The 17,956-nt window shown below is 40.3% G+C and overlaps 1 protein-coding gene across 1 annotated transcript; it reads right to left on the bottom strand.

Moving 5' to 3' along the window:
• Positions 1-283: 283 nt before the first annotated feature.
• On the bottom strand, positions 284-17,955 carry SLC4A1AP (solute carrier family 4 member 1 adaptor protein). The gene is made up of 14 exons (XM_083828799.1): positions 17,185-17,955; positions 16,592-16,778; positions 15,768-15,890; positions 14,912-14,972; positions 13,911-14,050; positions 13,615-13,775; positions 11,944-12,013; positions 8,198-8,387; positions 7,224-7,335; positions 6,402-6,642; positions 5,512-5,586; positions 4,406-4,476; positions 1,908-1,980; positions 284-658 (listed from the first exon to the last, which is right to left on the bottom strand). Exons 1-14 carry the CDS (start codon positions 17,704-17,706, stop codon positions 609-611), a joined length of 2,076 nt encoding a protein of 691 aa, XP_083684925.1. The 5' UTR covers positions 17,707-17,955; the 3' UTR covers positions 284-608.
• Between the last annotated feature and the right edge of the window lies 1 nt (position 17,956).

Genomic DNA, 17,956 nt, shown 5'->3' with positions numbered 1-17,956 from the left:
GCTTCTACACCTTTATAACAGTATTCTCCTCCCTCCTAGTCCCCTTCCTACCAAGCATTCAGCAACTGTATTCAAAAACCTCCATCAGGGAGGACTGAAACACTTTTCTTCTTGAAGTAGAAGTCTCTGCCCGTCCCCCCCCCAATGAAAAATGTGAGTTTCGAAGTCTGTTTGCCCTGATGATATTTTCAAATAGCAGCAACAGAAGCAAAATGGTAGTGTGTCTCATTTTAATTGCCTAAAACCAACATGAATGAAATTTATCAGTCCTGTATGCATGGAGTTGCTTTTTTTTTTAAATATATTTAAAATACTTTTTATATTTTTATTTACAAAAGGATAAACAAGTCTGTGGTTTCACACTAAACAAAAAAAGAACAAGGCTAATAGCAGAAGAAAGAGACAGAAGAATGCGTGGGCTCAGGAATCTTTAAAAAAGTATTTGGAAGACAAGCAACAGAGGACACACAGGGATGGCTAACAGCCAGCATGGCTGGAATCGGGTCTGAAAAAAACATCTTTTATCCCTCAATAACGAGTGGACTCAATAAAGAGTCCGAAGCAGAGCAGTCCTTCAAACCTCAGATCTGCTTTCTGGAGCTTGAAGCTTAGTAGCCATACTTTTCGTTGAGATGAGTCTTGCCATCACCGCTCTGACCTAATGGACAAAGACAAAGAGTTACTTTAAAGAAAAAACAAATGAACATAAAAACAAACAAACAAAACAACGTAAGAACCCCACAACCAACCAACCACCAATAACAAACAAAAAAAACACCCCAAAAATTAGTCCAATACAAGTTTATAGGACAAGTATTAAATAGTCTCTAGGCAGCACCTGTCAGATAGGCATAAAACCCAGACAGGATATTACAGTCCAAATTGTCTTTTTATTTACAACTTGTCTAACATTACTAACACTGTCAAGATTACATCATCTATTCATGCTTTATTTTTTTTCCTAGTGTACTCATTATGCCAACTTAGAAGATAAATCTGGTTATTAGCAGGTAGAGACAGGAAAACGAGCTCCCTCTGATGGACACAGGTTGCTTGGCTACACTAGATCAGACCTCTGTGTTACTGAAGCAGGCATTTTGCTCCAGCTGATTCACATGCCAGGAAGGCTTCACCAGGTTATAGTTTTTCTTCACTGAAATTTATTCTCATTTTTCTTATTGTCTTTGGAACCTGTCGACATTATCAGGTTGCAACAGCTTCAACAAAAATTATAATGATGGATCTACCAAATGAAAGCTAAGCTTTGATCTCACAATGAAAACTTAAGTGCAAGAAAATGGATTTTCAGTTTTGGAGCCACTGCAAATTCAATACATTGTTAAGAATAACCCCACTTAACTAAAAACACTCTAAAACTAAAATTAAAAAAAAAAAGTTCAATTTTAACATGTACTAAATGTGTGTATCAATTATTCAGCATCTTCAAAGAGTTAGCAAGACTTTTCTCCAAAAACGACCCAAAGTCTTTACTGCAAAAATCTGCAAAAAATTTTCATATGTCACAGGCTTCTATGAAAATTGAGAATACTAATATTGCTGGAGCATTTATTCTTGGTGAAGCTTTGAGCTTTTCTTTTAACTAGATACCTGTATCGGTATACGCAAACGGAGTTAGGTCTCTCAAATGTTACAGAACTGAAAGACAAACTTCAGGTGCATCTGTCCACTGAGATGAAGCTGCTACAGATAAGGTCAGCATTTCACAACAAGAATTGCATGGAGATACAAGAAATAAATATGGGGCATAACATGCCAAAAAACATCAGGTTCTCAGTAAGTATTCCCACATTACTTTTTCCCCCCTCAACGCATTACAAAGACACCCTGACTACTTGTTAGGTATATTCTCGAGTTATAGGAATAAAACCCAAAGAAATGGTCAATACCTGCAGGAGGAACCCACATGCAGTAGTCTGGGTCATCATCTGGGTAATGTGAAGAAAAGAAAGGTGGTTGGACCTGCAAAAGGAGAAAAGATTCTTAAGGTGCTGCACCCTTTCAGCAATGTGTCACAGCCACTAAGTCTCTCAGTTATTCAAAAGACAAATGCTGAGCAGTGTGGGTTATTTCTACACGGCCATGGACAAAAAATATAGTTCAGAGGAAAGAAAAATATATAGTAAACTCTCAAATTGATCCAATTTATTCCCAGTATAGTCACAGAGCCATAGAAACATTAGTTAGAAAGGACCTCTGGAGATCAACGAGTCCAAACTCCATCTCAGAATAGGTCCATTGCCAACACCAAATCAGGTCATCCATGGTCTTCAGAGAGCAGATCTGGGCAGACTAGTCAGGGGAGATAAATGTAATGCAAAACTCTACAGCTTTATTGAATAACAGAAGCGTATATGACAACTTTTGGTTTCAAAGAGATCTCTCCCACTGCTTTCCACAGCTCCGCTTCTGGACAGTTTAATTGCCTCATCCTAATGTTTGTTACTGTCATTTGACACTGAGTTTCTTTACACAGGGAAAAGCTTTAGAGTAGGATTTTTAAGAAGTGCTTTAGTGATTTCAAAGCACAATCCCACCGAAAACTTTAGTTTCAAGGTGACTTTTGAAAGTATATAAAGTATATAAAAGTTCAGCTATCTTGTCTTTTGAAAAGCTAAGTTACCCTTATACAAGAAAACCCAATTTTTTCAGGTCTCACTGGCATCACTGAAATGTTTAAAGCAAACAGAAACAGGTCACTTGCAATTCAAATGTTGACACAGCAGTGTCTTTTTATCCCCAGCTTTTTAAGTTTTGCCACATTGGCATCATTTTCTCAAGTTTTGTTTTCAACTACTGCAGGTAGCTAACAAAAAAAGTCTCACTCTACAGTTTTTTGATATTTTAAGAGCTCAAAATGTGCCCATCAGTGCTCAGCACTGATTTGCATTACTCTGTAGTATCATGACAGTCTTAAGTTACGCAGTTGAAACAATTTTTCATTCCCTCAAAAACAAACAAAACAAACAAACAAACAAACCTATTTCTCTTCCCCAAATTAACCTCTAAAAGAGTTTGTTTGTATCACTAATGTTTGGAAAACATTAGACTGTGGAGTTGAACAGTTGTTAAGTATGACTTGTGAACAGCCACTTAAAAAATAGATTTTTCCAGTTTTGCATTATTCAAAGTTATTTCTCAAATATGAAAAGAGAAAAAAACATAAGGAGAATTCTGCTTGATATTTTCCATGCAAGAAAATGAGCCCAATGGTAGACAGGGCATGTGGAAAAAGTGATTTGTAATGGGAGCGAGAACACAGCTAAGCCATCTGGTATTTGGGGAATGCTCAGTGTTAGAGTGAACTCTCTGCTGATGGGAGGTGCTGACTTGACTGCCTTAGTGTGAATGCAGGAGAACAAGGCAGCTTCTCATAGAAAGGGTATACACTGGGCTCTAACAGAGTAAATTTACTCTTGCTTTCTTTATCAACGTACTTTAGGCCAGCAACAAAGAATAATACTAGAGGCTGTGCCTGCCCAGTCCTTGGGTCCTCTGCCAAGAGCAGCAAGAGCAGCAGCAGCTAGCGCACACATGCTTCAGGGAGTTACGTTTCTTTAAGCAGGTGGAGCAGGACTAAAATTCAATGGTCACCACAAAAAAACGTCCTAATGCTCAGAACTCATGGCCCATCAACTACGGTAATCTTCTTTGATGGCAGCCAGTGTTATGGTGGGATGCATTCTGAAGGGAAGAGCCTCACAATAATCACTAGGCTAAGAGCATGCCGTCAGAGAAGTTTCTTCCCAATTCCAGGAATGCAACCACTACCTGTGTCCCAAAATGTGGAAAGCTCACATACTTTACATTTTGCTACAAATCTTATGAATGGGAAGCACATCACACACACTCAAATTCAATAATAATTGGGTTGCAAAATACAATAGTCTTATTAGATATTTCTCTTACCATATCTTACAGAGAAGGAAGAAAACTACAGTTTTAGTCCAGCATGTTCTGTGCCAGCCAATACATGTTTCCCAAGCTACTCTCCATGGAAGTTTTGCAAAGTCACCTTGAAAGCCCAGAGAGCACCAGTGTTCTACAACACTTGTGCTACAGGTGAAGATGCAATTCACAACAGCTTAGCATCAGCTTTGCCTAGTGAAAAGCTGGAAAAAACAATTCTGTGTTTCAATTGAGAACCTTTGTTTATTTCCTACAGCTTCACAGAACCCCTGTCATGCTTGAAATGCTCTGCCTTCTCACTGGAGACTCCAAAAGCTGTGTCCAATGGTAGTGTGTAGTTCTACATTTGGGAATCACTCAGCAAAAAAGCACTACCAAAGGCCCACTCAACCCAATTGTTACTATTTCACTAATAAGGAGCCGACTAAATGATTCCTTGAAATTCTTAGGCTCTAGGAGTCACAGTATCATAACTGACCTTGCTTGAGCTATTAGTTTTCTTAGCTTTCTCGGATGTCTCTTCAGGTTCCTTGCACAATGCCTCAGATGCTGACAAAAAAAAATGTTTTATGACACATCATAAAATGACCAATTCTATCACAAATAAGCTTATAGAAAACTCACATAAAGATGAATACTTCCAAAAAGGAAATCCAAGACAACTCACTGCAAAACCATTCATATTTATGACTGCTGAACATCTTTTTGTTTTCCATAGATCTATTAACTCATGCTTAATACACTCGCAGTCCCCAAACCGAATGCAGTTTTATGAGGTCCTCTATTTGGTATTCTGCAAAATCCTTTTAGTTAATGGCAGATGTTGATTTTCTATGAGATACTCTCTATCTGTAATCACTACAGTGACTGATTTAGACATAAACTGTAGAAAATGTACAGAATCAACATCCTTTAAAAAAAATCATTTTACAGTAACATATGTGAGGGGAAGGCAAAGACAGAAGTATGCCTGGCTTTTCTGCCGCTTAATCTATGAAATATTGACTTTTTTGAGTTAAGTCCATGGTTATTATCATAAGGACAGGAAAACATACTCTTAAGACTCTGAGTTAGGAAAGAAGAAAATTCATACAGATCTCCTCCAGATGTTCATTGCACCATACACTGCCTACATTTTGAGAATCTTTTTTTTTTGTGTGTGCATGCGTACGAGCAGAGGGGTCATCTGGGTCATTAAGAGTTAACACTACAGAAGGACAGAACCTTCCCTTTACGAAGTGACACGAGCTATTACTGCAAGAGAATAAGGGGAAAGAAGCATTATGTTTATGCTCCTAAATTATAACAACTTTTATTCTGCACATTTATTAAAAAAAAAAAGAATCTCTCTGCAGTTAGTGACTACAAAAAAGCAAGGAGATCTGAAACAGCTGAAATGGCTTGTCTTTGCCGTACATTTAGCACTGCCCAAACAGAACAATTCTTCATTTGAATTCTAGATTCTTACTTTAGACTCTACAGTTAGGCTTAGGCTCTTTCTACTGACAAAAAAGCAGTAACTCCTTTAGGCAGTTTCTGAACCTACATGCTAGTGTACGATAGCCTCCAAACTGTACAGCTCACCTTGAGATTTCTCTAGCGAGGGTCCCATCTGAGATTTATTTCTTAGTATCTTTGGCTCAGGCAGAATATTAACCCCTGTAAAATAAATAAAAAGGAGTATTAGGTGAATGCTCTGCACTAACTCTGATGAGTAGGAGTGCTAGCCTCCCTGAGAAACATTTTTGAAGGGAACTCTGAGCTATGTTTGTTTCAGGAAGAATTCTTCTCTTAAAAGTTCTCTAAATTCCTTCATTCAAGTCTATCACAATACACTATTAAAGGAAAATTTATGACCAGTTAAAATATACTTTTCAATAGCAACCTGTCCAGCATTAGGACGAGAAGATAGAATTTGGTTTCTGTCAAACACACTATTTATGGAGAAACATCATTACTAAGATTTTAAATACATCAAGTTAATATATAGAAGGATGGGTTACAGATAAACCACACAGATGCAAAGAAGATGCTTCTTCCTTCCTATTTTTAAAATTATTTTTCCTCCTTACAAGCTGGTCTGAAGCTTTACACAGGCATTTGTTTTCTTATTAAGTCACTCCCCCTGCCAACAACACATTGCATTTATTACCATATGGACACTCAATCTAAAGAAAGCAGGGCTTATCAAAATAGGACCTTCCTTGAGTCCAGGAGACTTACTTCTATTTTACCAAAAGCATGAAAATATGACTGCCAAGTAGAGTCCCAACCTGAAGCAGGTATAACTTTCACCTGTTTCTCATCTGTTTTCACCTAGACACTGGGTTCAAGGCAAAATTTATGGAAAAGCTATATACACACTGCTGGAAAACCTGTGACACAAGCTTTAGGAGATTCACATGGCTCAGGAAAAAAAAAAAAGTACTTATAGACTCAGCCTCACTACTGGAAAAATCAAAACCCATGCTTACCATCCTGAAGGGATTGTAGCTTCTCATTATTGCACGTAGAACCATTGGGATCATTAATTTCTTCTCCTGTTTCTTCCTCTGTTGTTATTTTCATTTCCACATCTGATGCTCTGCTGTTTACTGCATCTGCTTCCTGCTCCTCCTCCATTTCTTCCTCTTCTTCCTCCTCCTCTTCCTCTGGTCCATCATCTTTCATTTTTAACAAGTTTTCAGGGATAACTGGACGCTTATCAGGCAATTTCTGCAGGACAAAGACTTGTGCATCAGTGCCAGAACAACATGAAAGTAGATGTCACGGAGATTCATTACAGGAGAAAACAGGCATGCTACAGTCACAGAGGCAGCTGGTAGGGAAACACTCACAGGATGAAGAATAGTTAGGTTTTAAGGAAAGAGATTTTGGTAGAGATGGAAGGGGAAAAAAAAGATGTTCAGCCCACAGGCGAGAGTGCAGTCTTTTCATAAAAGGGACACTGGAAGCTGAATCAATCTTGGATACGATCTTAGCTAAAAGATCATGAAAAACAAAAGAAAGTAAAGGACTAGCTGCTGATGTATAGCAGTCATTCAGTCTGACATCACCAGACTGCCTCTACTTGGATCAATGCCTTTTAACTGCAGCTGTGCCCCAGAAGATTGATTGCACGAGGGCACAGAATGGCTACTGCTGGCAGCAAACAACATCTGGCAGACACTGCTTGCTGCCCCGTGCACTCTTCCACTCCTGTGGGCTTGCTCCTCCATGCGAGATGACATGGTTGCCACCTGTAGGCTCCATAGCCTCAGATGTCTAAGAACTAGTGTCTGACTTGGAGCACTTACCCCTAGGCTTCCAGTTTTCAGCTTGAATTTGCTCCCTCCTTTCATTGCACCGAAGAGAGGCAGGGCAATCTTTTTAGGCTTGCTGTCTGCTTCCAGACTGTAACTCCCACTCCTAATAAAAAATAGTTACAAAGAAAAACAGTATTTAAAGTACCAAACAAGTCTTATACATACGTATGCAAAACCCCTGCAAAATGGAGGTGAATATATAAAAGTCCTTCTATTTCTTTCAAACTTGCAGCATCCAAGGAGGATGTTTCAGGATATGACTCCTCCATACTACGTGCATGCTGCAGGAGTCAGACACTTGCCATAACAGAAAGAAAAAGCAAAAAGAAAAAAAAACAACAAACCACACTTATCAGACTCCCTCAAATTCAAATACATAAACATACATATATGCATAATATATCTGTAAATATATAAACACAGTCAGAGGCTGAACTTCAATTTAAGTAAATTAAGTAATTAAACCTCTAATCAAGTTGCCACTAGTAAACAATGAACCCAGCACACACCCTCTTGAATTGCAGCAGCATTGCTAAGCAGTAGCTGAACAGCCACTGCATTTGACTTCTGGATATATTTCACAAAGTGATTTTCATATTATTTGAAGTACTGTAAAACTCTTCAGTTCCTTTTGGATGGAGGTTGTAGTACAAAAAAAAAAATATATATATATGTATGCTGACACCATGATTCCAGCCCCTTCTTGCTCCTCGTCCCAGTGTAGGTTCAATTTACTCCACTGTTGCTGTGCATCTGCCTCAACCTCAGATGCAGCAGTGGCCAGAAGGCACAGAAGCTTGTTGGAGAGATGAACTAGGAAGCATTGAAGGCACTGCTGCCTTTGCATTTGGAAAACTGTCTACATACTGGGGGTGCAAGATTGCCTATGAGAAGTAACAACAGTGGAAGTAATTAAAAAAAAAAAAGAAAAAGAAAAAAAACAACAAACTTTAGCCAAGACTTACGGGGGCTTCAGCTCAGGCAGTTCTGTAGGCTTGACAAGCTTTATTAACCCTTTCAGTCTCTGCTGCTCTTTCCTCAGTTCAAACGATCGCAAGTGAAGTTTCTTTCGAGTCACGTTGTCTAAGGTGCACCCTGACTTTATTTCGGTCATGAATTCATCCAAGGAATCTTGAGCTGCTGGCTGGGACTGGCCTAGGCAAGATAACGATAAGACACATATTGTTATACTCAAGTCCTACCTTTAGAGGATAAAGGATATATGAATGACTATCCTCTCTGTGAGATTTTTTTGAATGGTGAAATAATGGAGGCTGATAGCCCTAGAAAGATGAAAGCTTTTCTCTTAACAAAGTCCAGCAGTAAATCTTAATCCACTCAGATGAAAAAGCCTCTCAAAATTGAATGTTTCTTTATGAGAAAGTCTGTCTGCATTCTAGGTTGCTCATCTCAATTCAAGATCTGCTGTCCCTAAAAAAAAAAAAAGAGGTGCCTTTTGGGTCCTTTTTATAGTCACGGACTAAAATAAACACAGCTACAAGAAATCCTACAACACCACATGGGAAATCCCATTTTGACTTTCCCAGGATGTTTATGTAACAATGTCTGCAAACCTAAAAATGAAATAACTGACACATGATGCTGTCTTCCACTCCTGAATGACTGAGTGCATATGAGAATAATTGTATATGTTAAGACAATCACACAAGATTTATCTTTGTTTTGGTCTGATTTTCTAACAGAAAAACACTGCTCTGTATTTGAGAAAAACAAAAAGACAGTCCTTCTACTCCACCTGACTTCAAACAAAAATATTTCTATGCATATTTAACTAATTAAAATAAAACTGGAGGAAAAAACTCTCTAACAACAAAGAAAAGTAAATACACAATTCTAACACATGGATTTAGAAAACAAACAGAAGAACAGGAAAACTCCTGAAGCACTGTTCAAGCCCAAGAAAGGAATTTTATATTTTTCTCAAAAGTAACTTTGAGACAAAGAAAAACGTTGTTGTTAGAATTATATCGAGCTTTTTGATAGGCAGTTTTCTGCCTTTTATTGTTATATAAAGTTGGCAAATCTGATATTTATTTGTGGCTTTAATACATGCACAAGGATAATTCTGTGACCAATGAGTTATTTTTAATTCTGTTTACCTTATTAAGAGCATATATTTGAGCAGTTTTACATAACATTTAATATTTACACAAATGTCTAAGACGACTAACATTTTCAAATGCACTTAACTGAAAAGAGTATTTCTGATCTAGAGAAAAAAAACAGTTTTCACAAACATATGAAAGCCACGACAGCAACTGAAGACATACAGGATTGATAGGCTCTGAAAGATAAGAGCATCCACCTCCAACCAAATATAAATGACAATGAAATATGTTATAAAAGAAATTCAGATACTCTTCTTTTTCCTAACTATTTTGAGCTTAGACAAAAATGATCAATGAAAAAGCCTTGTTAATAAACAGTCTGAACCACCTCACAGCCTAGAGTCAAGAGGAGCAGTCATTTAAACATCAAAGGTAACATTTCATGCTTGGTCAGGTAATTTGGAACAATTAAAGGAACTGCAGTTCTACAGCTCACCATTTTAGCCCCAAAAGAGTGCATGAGCACTTCACTGATCTTCAGAGATTCTGATCACTGTTCTCGCAAACAGGATTCTCTGCCTGATTCCACCAACGCTGCCTCAGATCAGGTAGTTGAGCTTACCGGGTTAGTTAGCATTCAGCATCTGTTGCAGCACTATTCCACAATGCTTAAGGAAAATTTGCTATTGCTAAGAGGTGAATCAATCATGGCTATTATACTTTACATTCGGGGGGGGCGGGTTGTGGGGGAGGGAAAGCTATAGAGCTTTTTACTGCACCAAGAACTTATCAATTTTCTTCTGAACAGGCAAAAGTGAGACTGAAGAGCTCTGTGTGTTTGATTTTCGTTCAGTTACATCAGTAACAGAGACACCAAGTCAGTCCATCAGTAGTTAGTTCTGAAGAACTCTAAAGAACAATTTATGAACTTTCACTGAGATCTTTTCAACAATCACTTAAACTCTCCAAGTGCTTGGTAAGAGGTGTTGCAATTTAGCCTGTCGTTCACTCACTGGTCCCACTACACTCTGGCCCCTAGGCTACAAATGATCATTTAGAGCAAGCCGAAGTGCGTTAAGGTTTCAGAACCGTATGGAATACCACAACTTTGCCAGACAGCTCAAGGGAGTAATAAGAGTCACCCGTGATCAATACGCACGCTCCTGGCTTATACTTGTATTCCTCGTCTGTAATTAAATCTGAGAAAACACAAGTAACTAGAACACACGCACACAAACCGATGACTGAACATTTGCTACGTTTTATCCTGGTCTAGTTTTAGGAAATTTGCATTCGAAACTGAATCACGCTGTATTGCAATACCTTGCAGGCTGTTGTTGGGCCTAGTAATTAACTGATGAGATTTCAGTATTTCTAAGCCTCTAAACCAGTTATGTAACCAGTTACAATTCACCAAGCCATGATAACATATCATTAGAATTATATGGTGTTAGCACAAGTCTACAAATGAACTGATTCTTGGTTCTTTCTAGTCTCTTACAATTGTTCTTGTTGAGAAACAGTAACGGAAGAAACAAAGGCTTCATGACACAAGTGCTTGGCATTACCCGTCATAGGCAATATAAAGCATTAGCTTCTCCTACTAGTTGATCAGGAACTACTTATCAGTAAAGTCATGCTGAAAACAATTACTTCAAAGACAGTGAACTGACCCATCAGTCAGAATGCTCACTGGAACAGTAAGGTTTTCTCAACAGCGATCTGGTAGAATCAATCACCAACAAAAATGCTCATACAAATGAGTTTGGGTGTAGCATTAAGTAAGAAAGAAATGTGCCCATATAATTCACAAAAGATAGCACTGCTGTCAGATTGCTGCTAGGCTTCTTGAAGAAGCTCTGACAAACAGATGTTGCAGCCTTTATTAAAGTCAACTCTGTTAGAAAGCGTTTTGTATGATGAACCAACCTAAATACGTTTCCTTCATGCCTTCCTTCCACAAGACATCATCAGTAATTTAAAGCAAAACGCACCTCATTTAGTGTGCTTTTAAATCTAAGTTACTAGCAGGCACATTCCCCACTTGCTGGAAAGGCTCTGCCTTCACACACAGACAATTCTAGAAACCTGAATGGCTCCCTCATAAGCTAGAAAGCTCACTGAACACGTGAGCTAAGCATCGACTACTTTAACTCCACATTTCTCTTTTCCTACCTTTTCAAGGTGTATTTGCAACAACAGAAGCAAAATAAAAGATACTGTCTTTTCTCTGCCACTTGTTTGTTCTTCCCTTACAGATGGTTTTGGAGGGAATGGAAAAATGTGGTCCTTGAAGTGGGTCAGTTTCACTATAATGGGTAGATAAACAGTAATAATGCCCACCCTGTTATGCTCCAGGAACTTGTATACTCTCCTCCTTATCTTAGACATGGGATACTTTTGGAGAAAGCCGCATTCATTAGCAAATGACTACGCACACAGTACATAACCAACTGGATTAAGAGCATTAAGTATCTTCTCCAGATAACTCAATCACCTGCAAATCTTCCTGCCTCTTTGTGGAAAGCAGACATACAAAAAAATGCATGTAAGATGCATGATTCTATGATATCTGTAAGATAGATTTTCTTTTTTTTTTTTTTTAAATGGAGAACACTATATTCAGAGACTTCACATCTTACCTTTCCCTGAAGCCTTCAGCTTTTCTGTTATCTCAAGGAGCTCGTTTTCAGATTCCTTTAGCTTTGCGACCTATGAGAGAAAAGATCTCCTAAGCATATGCTTTAACTTCTTTAAAATCTCCATTTAAGAGTTCCTCAAATATCCTACCACATTATCTCCATTTTATTTTTTTTTTAATTTCTGATCTCTGATTGGGAATTACTGGGATGAAAAAATAATCACAGAATCATAGAATATCCCGAGTTGGAAGGGACCCATAAGGATCATCAAGTCCAACTCCTGGCGCCGCACAGGTCTGCCCAAAAGTTTAGACCATGTGACTAAGTGCACAGTCCATTCGCTTCTTAAATTCAGACAGGCTTGGTGCAGTGACTGCTTCACTGGGGAGCCTGTTCCAGTGTGCAACCACCCTTTCGGTGAAGAACCTCTTCCTGATGTCCAGCCTAAACTTCCCCTGCCTCAGCTTCACACCATTCCCGCGGGTCCTGTCACTGGTGATAACGGAGAATAGGTCACCTGCCTCTCCACTCCCCCTCGCGAGGAGTTTAGATTGTTCTTAAACATATAATATACATATATATATATAGTTTACAGTAGTATACACTATATATAGTGCATATAGATTGTTCTTAAACAATGCATCAAAAATTATTTGAACAGTATGCATATTTATGTTTCAGAAAGTCCTTTCTCATAATGCTTTTATACCACTGTCATGATCCTCCAGCCCGCCCTACTCCCACCTATTTGCTTCTCCATACACTATTGTCTGTGTAGGACTTTTAGTTGTCATGCTCGTGTCAGTCCAGTCTGCTTATTCTTTGAAGCAGAATAAGATCCTTCTTTGGTATGTGCCCTGTGAACTTGAAAGCTTGCAATTATTATCTAGTGCTTTAAAGCAATTTTATGGTACCCTGTTCTCATTCATCCACTGTTGTGATCTATCAAGCAGAAGGCGATATTACACAGACAAAAAAAGAAAGGCAGTATGCTTTCACTGTAATTACCACTTCTTTCAGATATTTATAGATACTGTGAACAAAGTAAAAAAAGCTCTATTTAAAGTTGCAAAATTCTCCTGCCTCTCCTAGTTTATGACAAATTAAGTCTTGTATGCAGCGACAGAACCTCAAAAATCAAACGCTGGTCTCTGGAGAAGACAAACCACAAGCAGCTGCAAACTACTTTTTTGCAGGCTGACTTGGCCTTAAGCCATGAAAATTCCTGACAACAAGGTATTTCATTTTTCACAGCCAGTTATCCCTTTTGCTTAAGGTAGCAGATACGCATCAGTTAGTAGCAGTAACAATGATGTTTCTGTGATGTACACTAAGTATTAAATTGAAGTAACAAATCACTCTCTCACTTTCTGTTGTGTTTAAGAGTTTAAGGTTTCTTCTATATCCCAATTTTTTTTCCTCTCAAAACCTTTAAAAGCCTTTGGTGATTCTACAATCACCAAATCTAACCCCATTCCAATTTATCTTGTCCAATTAATAGATAAGGGTCTCAAATGATACTAGAGTTCAGGCCAACAAAAATAAGACCTGGGGAAAAATATATATATATATATATATACACACACACACACACATATATATATATGCTTTCCTTATTAGTAATAAGACATTCATGAAAGAATAGGCCTGGCATTTCATAATTCTTCTTACCAGGGAGTCATAAGTTTCTGGTTTTTCTTCTATTTTACCAGCTTTCTTCATTCTATTCAGTCGCTTCTTTTCTACAGCACCAGTTCGATCAAGGAAGGTGTCATCGTCACTGTCATAGAAGTCCTCATCTTCCCAATTCTTTGATTTCCTTTTTCGAGATACTGGGAAAGGTTAAGAGAAAAGGTCAGGAACAAAGTGACATACACTGAGAAGTCAAACAAGTTCAAGATAGCAATCTCAAACCCCTAGAGTTTAGGGGCTTTGAGAACCATCACAGCATTTAACTGGTTATTTACCTGCTTCTTGCCTCAGCACTCCCCTAGCATCCAGTAATCTGCAAGCTTCCAATGCACACTGTACCATTGCTTCTTTCTTCTTTCCTGAATGGAGAACCTCTGCCACCAGCTGCTTCCCTGATGCATCATCCACAGGCAACCTGTTCCGTTCAAAGGATCAGAGAATAGCTCCAATACATACAGCCTTTCCTGGATGCTACTCAGATATTGCATTTGTCATGTCGACATTGTTCTTTCCACCTCCCTCTAGTCTTTCTTTTTGTGGGGATTAAATATTTTTACATTTCATTTGACACCCTACTAGTCCAAACATGAGCACAGACTTTCTGTATTTTTTTTATTTCACTAACCCAAACAATAAATCTTTTTCCATTTGTTCAATTGGGATTACAACAGGTTAAACATCAGTTACGAATCATTTTAAGCATCACCTTGCATCCATGCAACACCAGTAACAAACACGTTATGCCACACTGAAGCAAAGGTTTCTTAAGCAATGAGACATACATGTTGTACCTATCCATTTGAGACCTAATCTGTTGATTTAATTCTACCTCACCTTCTCCAGCCTAATATGAGAATTATGTTAGTTGGCTCTGGAAGGAACCCAACAAAAACTGCTTTATACCATCAAAGAACTGAAATTGGTACAGAGTAGAATATTTTTTCCCCATTAGGAGTTGAAAGATATTGACTCCTGGTTTCTTTTGTATTTCAATTTCATTTATTTCTCAAAACATGGGGAACTGAAAGAACCCGTTTCCTTGCTTTACCAATTTTCACCTCTAAGGTGAACACCAAATGCTGGCAGACCACAAAGAAGTAAAGACACTGAACTAGGTAGGCATTGATCCTTGACCTTCTTCTTCAGTATCAGGACTTTGGTCTAATTCCAGCTGGCCTCCTTGGCAAGCATGATAGATAAGTGATTCCCTCAGCTTTTGTTTGTGAATACAATCGAGCCAGATTCTACACACAGAAATGAATGAATGGATACATACTTGACCCTGCATAGCCAGCTATTGTGCCCACGATCGTCATATTCATATTCTAACTCTTCTCCTAGAGAGGAAAAGAAAGAAAGTTGGTGTAGTTACCAAAAGTGAAATAAGCAGGTACAATCTTTACAGCTGAGGAGAACATCAGGGTTAGACAAAATAGGCATGATGTTCTTGTGGTATATCAAAGACTGAATGTCTTTTTTTTTTTTTGGGCCATGGGATCTTCAGTTCATATTATGCTCATTTAGTTATTTTTCACAATCGAGGTTTTTTCAGATCAAAGATCTGTAAGTGACCTGTTCGGGAATACACAGTTAAAGAAAAAAACCAACCTTGTACCTTCAGGTACTAAAGTAAATGATACTGAAGAATGGACAGTTTGCAATCTGGATTCACAGATATTGTTTACCACAAAGGTTAATTTTTCATGTTAACAAATATACGAGTCATCAGTAAGCTTTGCTAGCAACCAATGGAAGCTTAGGCTAATTCAGTATTGCTTTTTTCTTTTAATACTTTCCAATTCTATCTCTGAACAGCACAGCTTGAAATTTGATGGTTTCGGATTTTTTAATATAGCTTCAAAAGATGGATGTGGCTTGACAGCCACTCCAGAGGAACATAAGATGCCCTCTCCAACTCCCAATTTAGAAGTTAAGAACTAAGTCTTAGCTCTTCAGTGGTGAGCTAAGTTTTTAAAAACAACCCCCTTCTCCCAAAAAACAATGACCAAATAAAAAAGCCCCACCCGCAATGAAACAGAAAAGTTTAGCTTTCACTCTTTAATTTCCAAAGAAAAATATGAGCACAAACACAAAACTTGGCTAAACAAAAATAATTTATAAGTGAAAAGTACCTTCTCTGTCAAAAAAGCCCTGTAGGGCCTTCCTAGGGTCTTTCATATAGAAGGCATCTTGTACATCCTGAAATTCAATAGCAATAGGGTTTTCTTCAGCCTCATCCTCCTCAGCATCCTCTCCTGGAAGAACAATATGCAAACAAGATAGTGAAATGTTAGAATTTGAACACCAGTGTATTTCAACTACTGTCAGTTTGAAAGAAATATCAACTACATCACCCTAAAATTATTTTTCTTAACTTGAATATTGGTTCTGCATCCAAACGAAAAACCCCACTCTTTTGCTATTAGTTCTTCCATTTTAAGATACGGTTTTGCACAGAAACATCACTACAGTTTCAGCACCTTCAAGGGGTTTATGTGCTTACACATTCTCATTTACAAACAAATCATTTTGTACCGAAAAGCTCGTTAATTATAATTTATCTCACTCAGATGTGGAATTCCCGTTAAAAATTTAAGGACAGGCTCACTGCACAGCAGTCTCAAGCAAGTAAATTCAGCCTCTCTGGCCAAAGTGTCAACATCACCGCAAGAACAAAATACACAGCCTAAACTAAAGTCTCAGTTTCCTTTTTGAGGTATAGATAAATTGCTTTTTCCCTGATTTTAAAAGAAGATCTAGTAAAGTTCTTGCCTGGTATGTTTCGCCTACTCACAGTACTTGTCTTTTTAAAAGGAAAAGGACTTTGTATTTGTACTCAAGAACACCACTGTTTTGGACAATTAGCATCCAGCTGGTACGTCAACCCTAGTATTCCTTGAAAACTCACTTAAAAACCTTCCAAGGTGCACCAGCTGATGTAAGCATCAGTACTTACCCATTCCCCACGAGCAGCTCATATCGGTGTTCTGACTGCTCTCGTTTCTTCTCTCCTCTTTGTCATCTTCCTCATCAGAGTCTTCTCCCAACATTGTCTTTTCCAGTTTCGCTTGCTGCTGCTTGCGCAGTGCCTTCAGCTGAGTCACGGTCAGCTCCGACTCGGACTCCTGGTCCTCCTCGGGTCCCTGTGTCACAAACAGTAACTTTATAGGAGTGTTTTGAAAAGAAATAGTTTCAACAAGACATGAAAATCACACACGATAACGTTTATAGATCGTAGTGCCCTTCAAAAAGCGCTCTTCAAAACATTTGTTATGGTTTGCATGCAGATATATCAATTTCAACATCAAGAGGAGAAGAAAGAAAGAAATGAGCATTACTTTATACCCGCAGGCCGCTCAAATACAACCGTAAGGGGCACGATGCAAAGATTTCGATGGAGCACAAGGGAGCACTTGAGGAGTGAGCGGCTGACCCCCCTACCGCGTTGGGCACCCCAAGGCCCTCCCGACCTCCCCAAACCTCCCTCGGGGCACAGCCGAGGCACAAGGCCCCCCAGCTAAACAAACGCCAGCGCTTCCCCCGGCCCACCTGCAGCAGGAAGAGGCGGGAGCTGCCGCCGAAGCGGAGCCCGTGGCCCACCCGCACCCGGCAGTAGGTGCGCGGCGGCACCCTCGCCTTGTTGAGGAAGGTGCCGTGGGTGCTGCCCAGGTCGTAGACGTAGAAACCGGCGGCGTCGGAGCCGTCGGGGGAGCTGCCGGGCCCGCGGTACTGCAGCACGGCGTGGTGCCGCGACACCGACGGGTGCTCCAGGGCCAGGGCGCAGCCGGGCAGCCGCCCCGCCAGGAACCAGCTGCCGCCCTCCAGCCGCACCGAGCCCAGCACCACGCCGCCCTTCAGCACCTCCAGCCCGTAGCCGGCGCCGGCCGGAGGGCGGCAGCCCCACGGCGGCTCCTCGTAGCGGGGGGCTGGCGGCGCGGGGCCGGGGCCGGGGCCGGGACCAGGACCGGGACAGGCTCCGGGTCCGGGTCCGGGGCCGGGTCCCGGTTCGGCTGGCGGCGGGCGGCTCGGCCGCTTGAAGCCGGCCGCCTCCGTCTCGCCGGGCTCCGCCATTTTGTGGCGTCCCTCCCGAAATAGGGTCCTCCGCGGGCGGGCGCCGCGGCTGGGGGAGCGGGGAGGCGGCCGCCGGGAGGCTGCGCCGCTGCTTCGGCCGCCGGCAGCGGGACCCGGGGCGGGGAGCTGGGGGTGGGGGGCGGCAGGCGGCGGTGCTGGGCTGCGAGCCGGGAGCCGGCCGCTCTCCTTGCCCCGGGGGAGCCGCTTCGGGAGCGGACTGGCGCCGAGTTCCGGTGGGACGGCGGCGGAG

This window comes from Anser anser (assembly GCF_964211835.1).
Source record: "Anser anser genome assembly, chromosome: 3".
Taxonomy (NCBI): domain Eukaryota; kingdom Metazoa; phylum Chordata; class Aves; order Anseriformes; family Anatidae; genus Anser; species Anser anser.
This window is presented reverse-complemented; position numbering and strand designations above follow the sequence as displayed.

Excerpts from the sequence above, each read along its gene's own strand:
- SLC4A1AP (XM_083828799.1), bottom strand. The coding sequence starts at position 17,706 with ATGGCGGAGCCCGGCGAGACGGAGGCGGCCGGCTTCAAGCGGCCGAGC. Across the intron at positions 16,779-17,184 it reads CCCGCCTCTTCCTGCTGCAG|GGACCCGAGGAGGACCAGGA; the intron begins GTGGGCCGGGGG and ends TTTGTGACACAG. Across the intron at positions 7,336-8,197 it reads CTGCCTGAGCTGAAGCCCCC|GAGTGGGAGTTACAGTCTGG; the intron begins GTAAGTCTTGGC and ends ATTTTTTATTAG.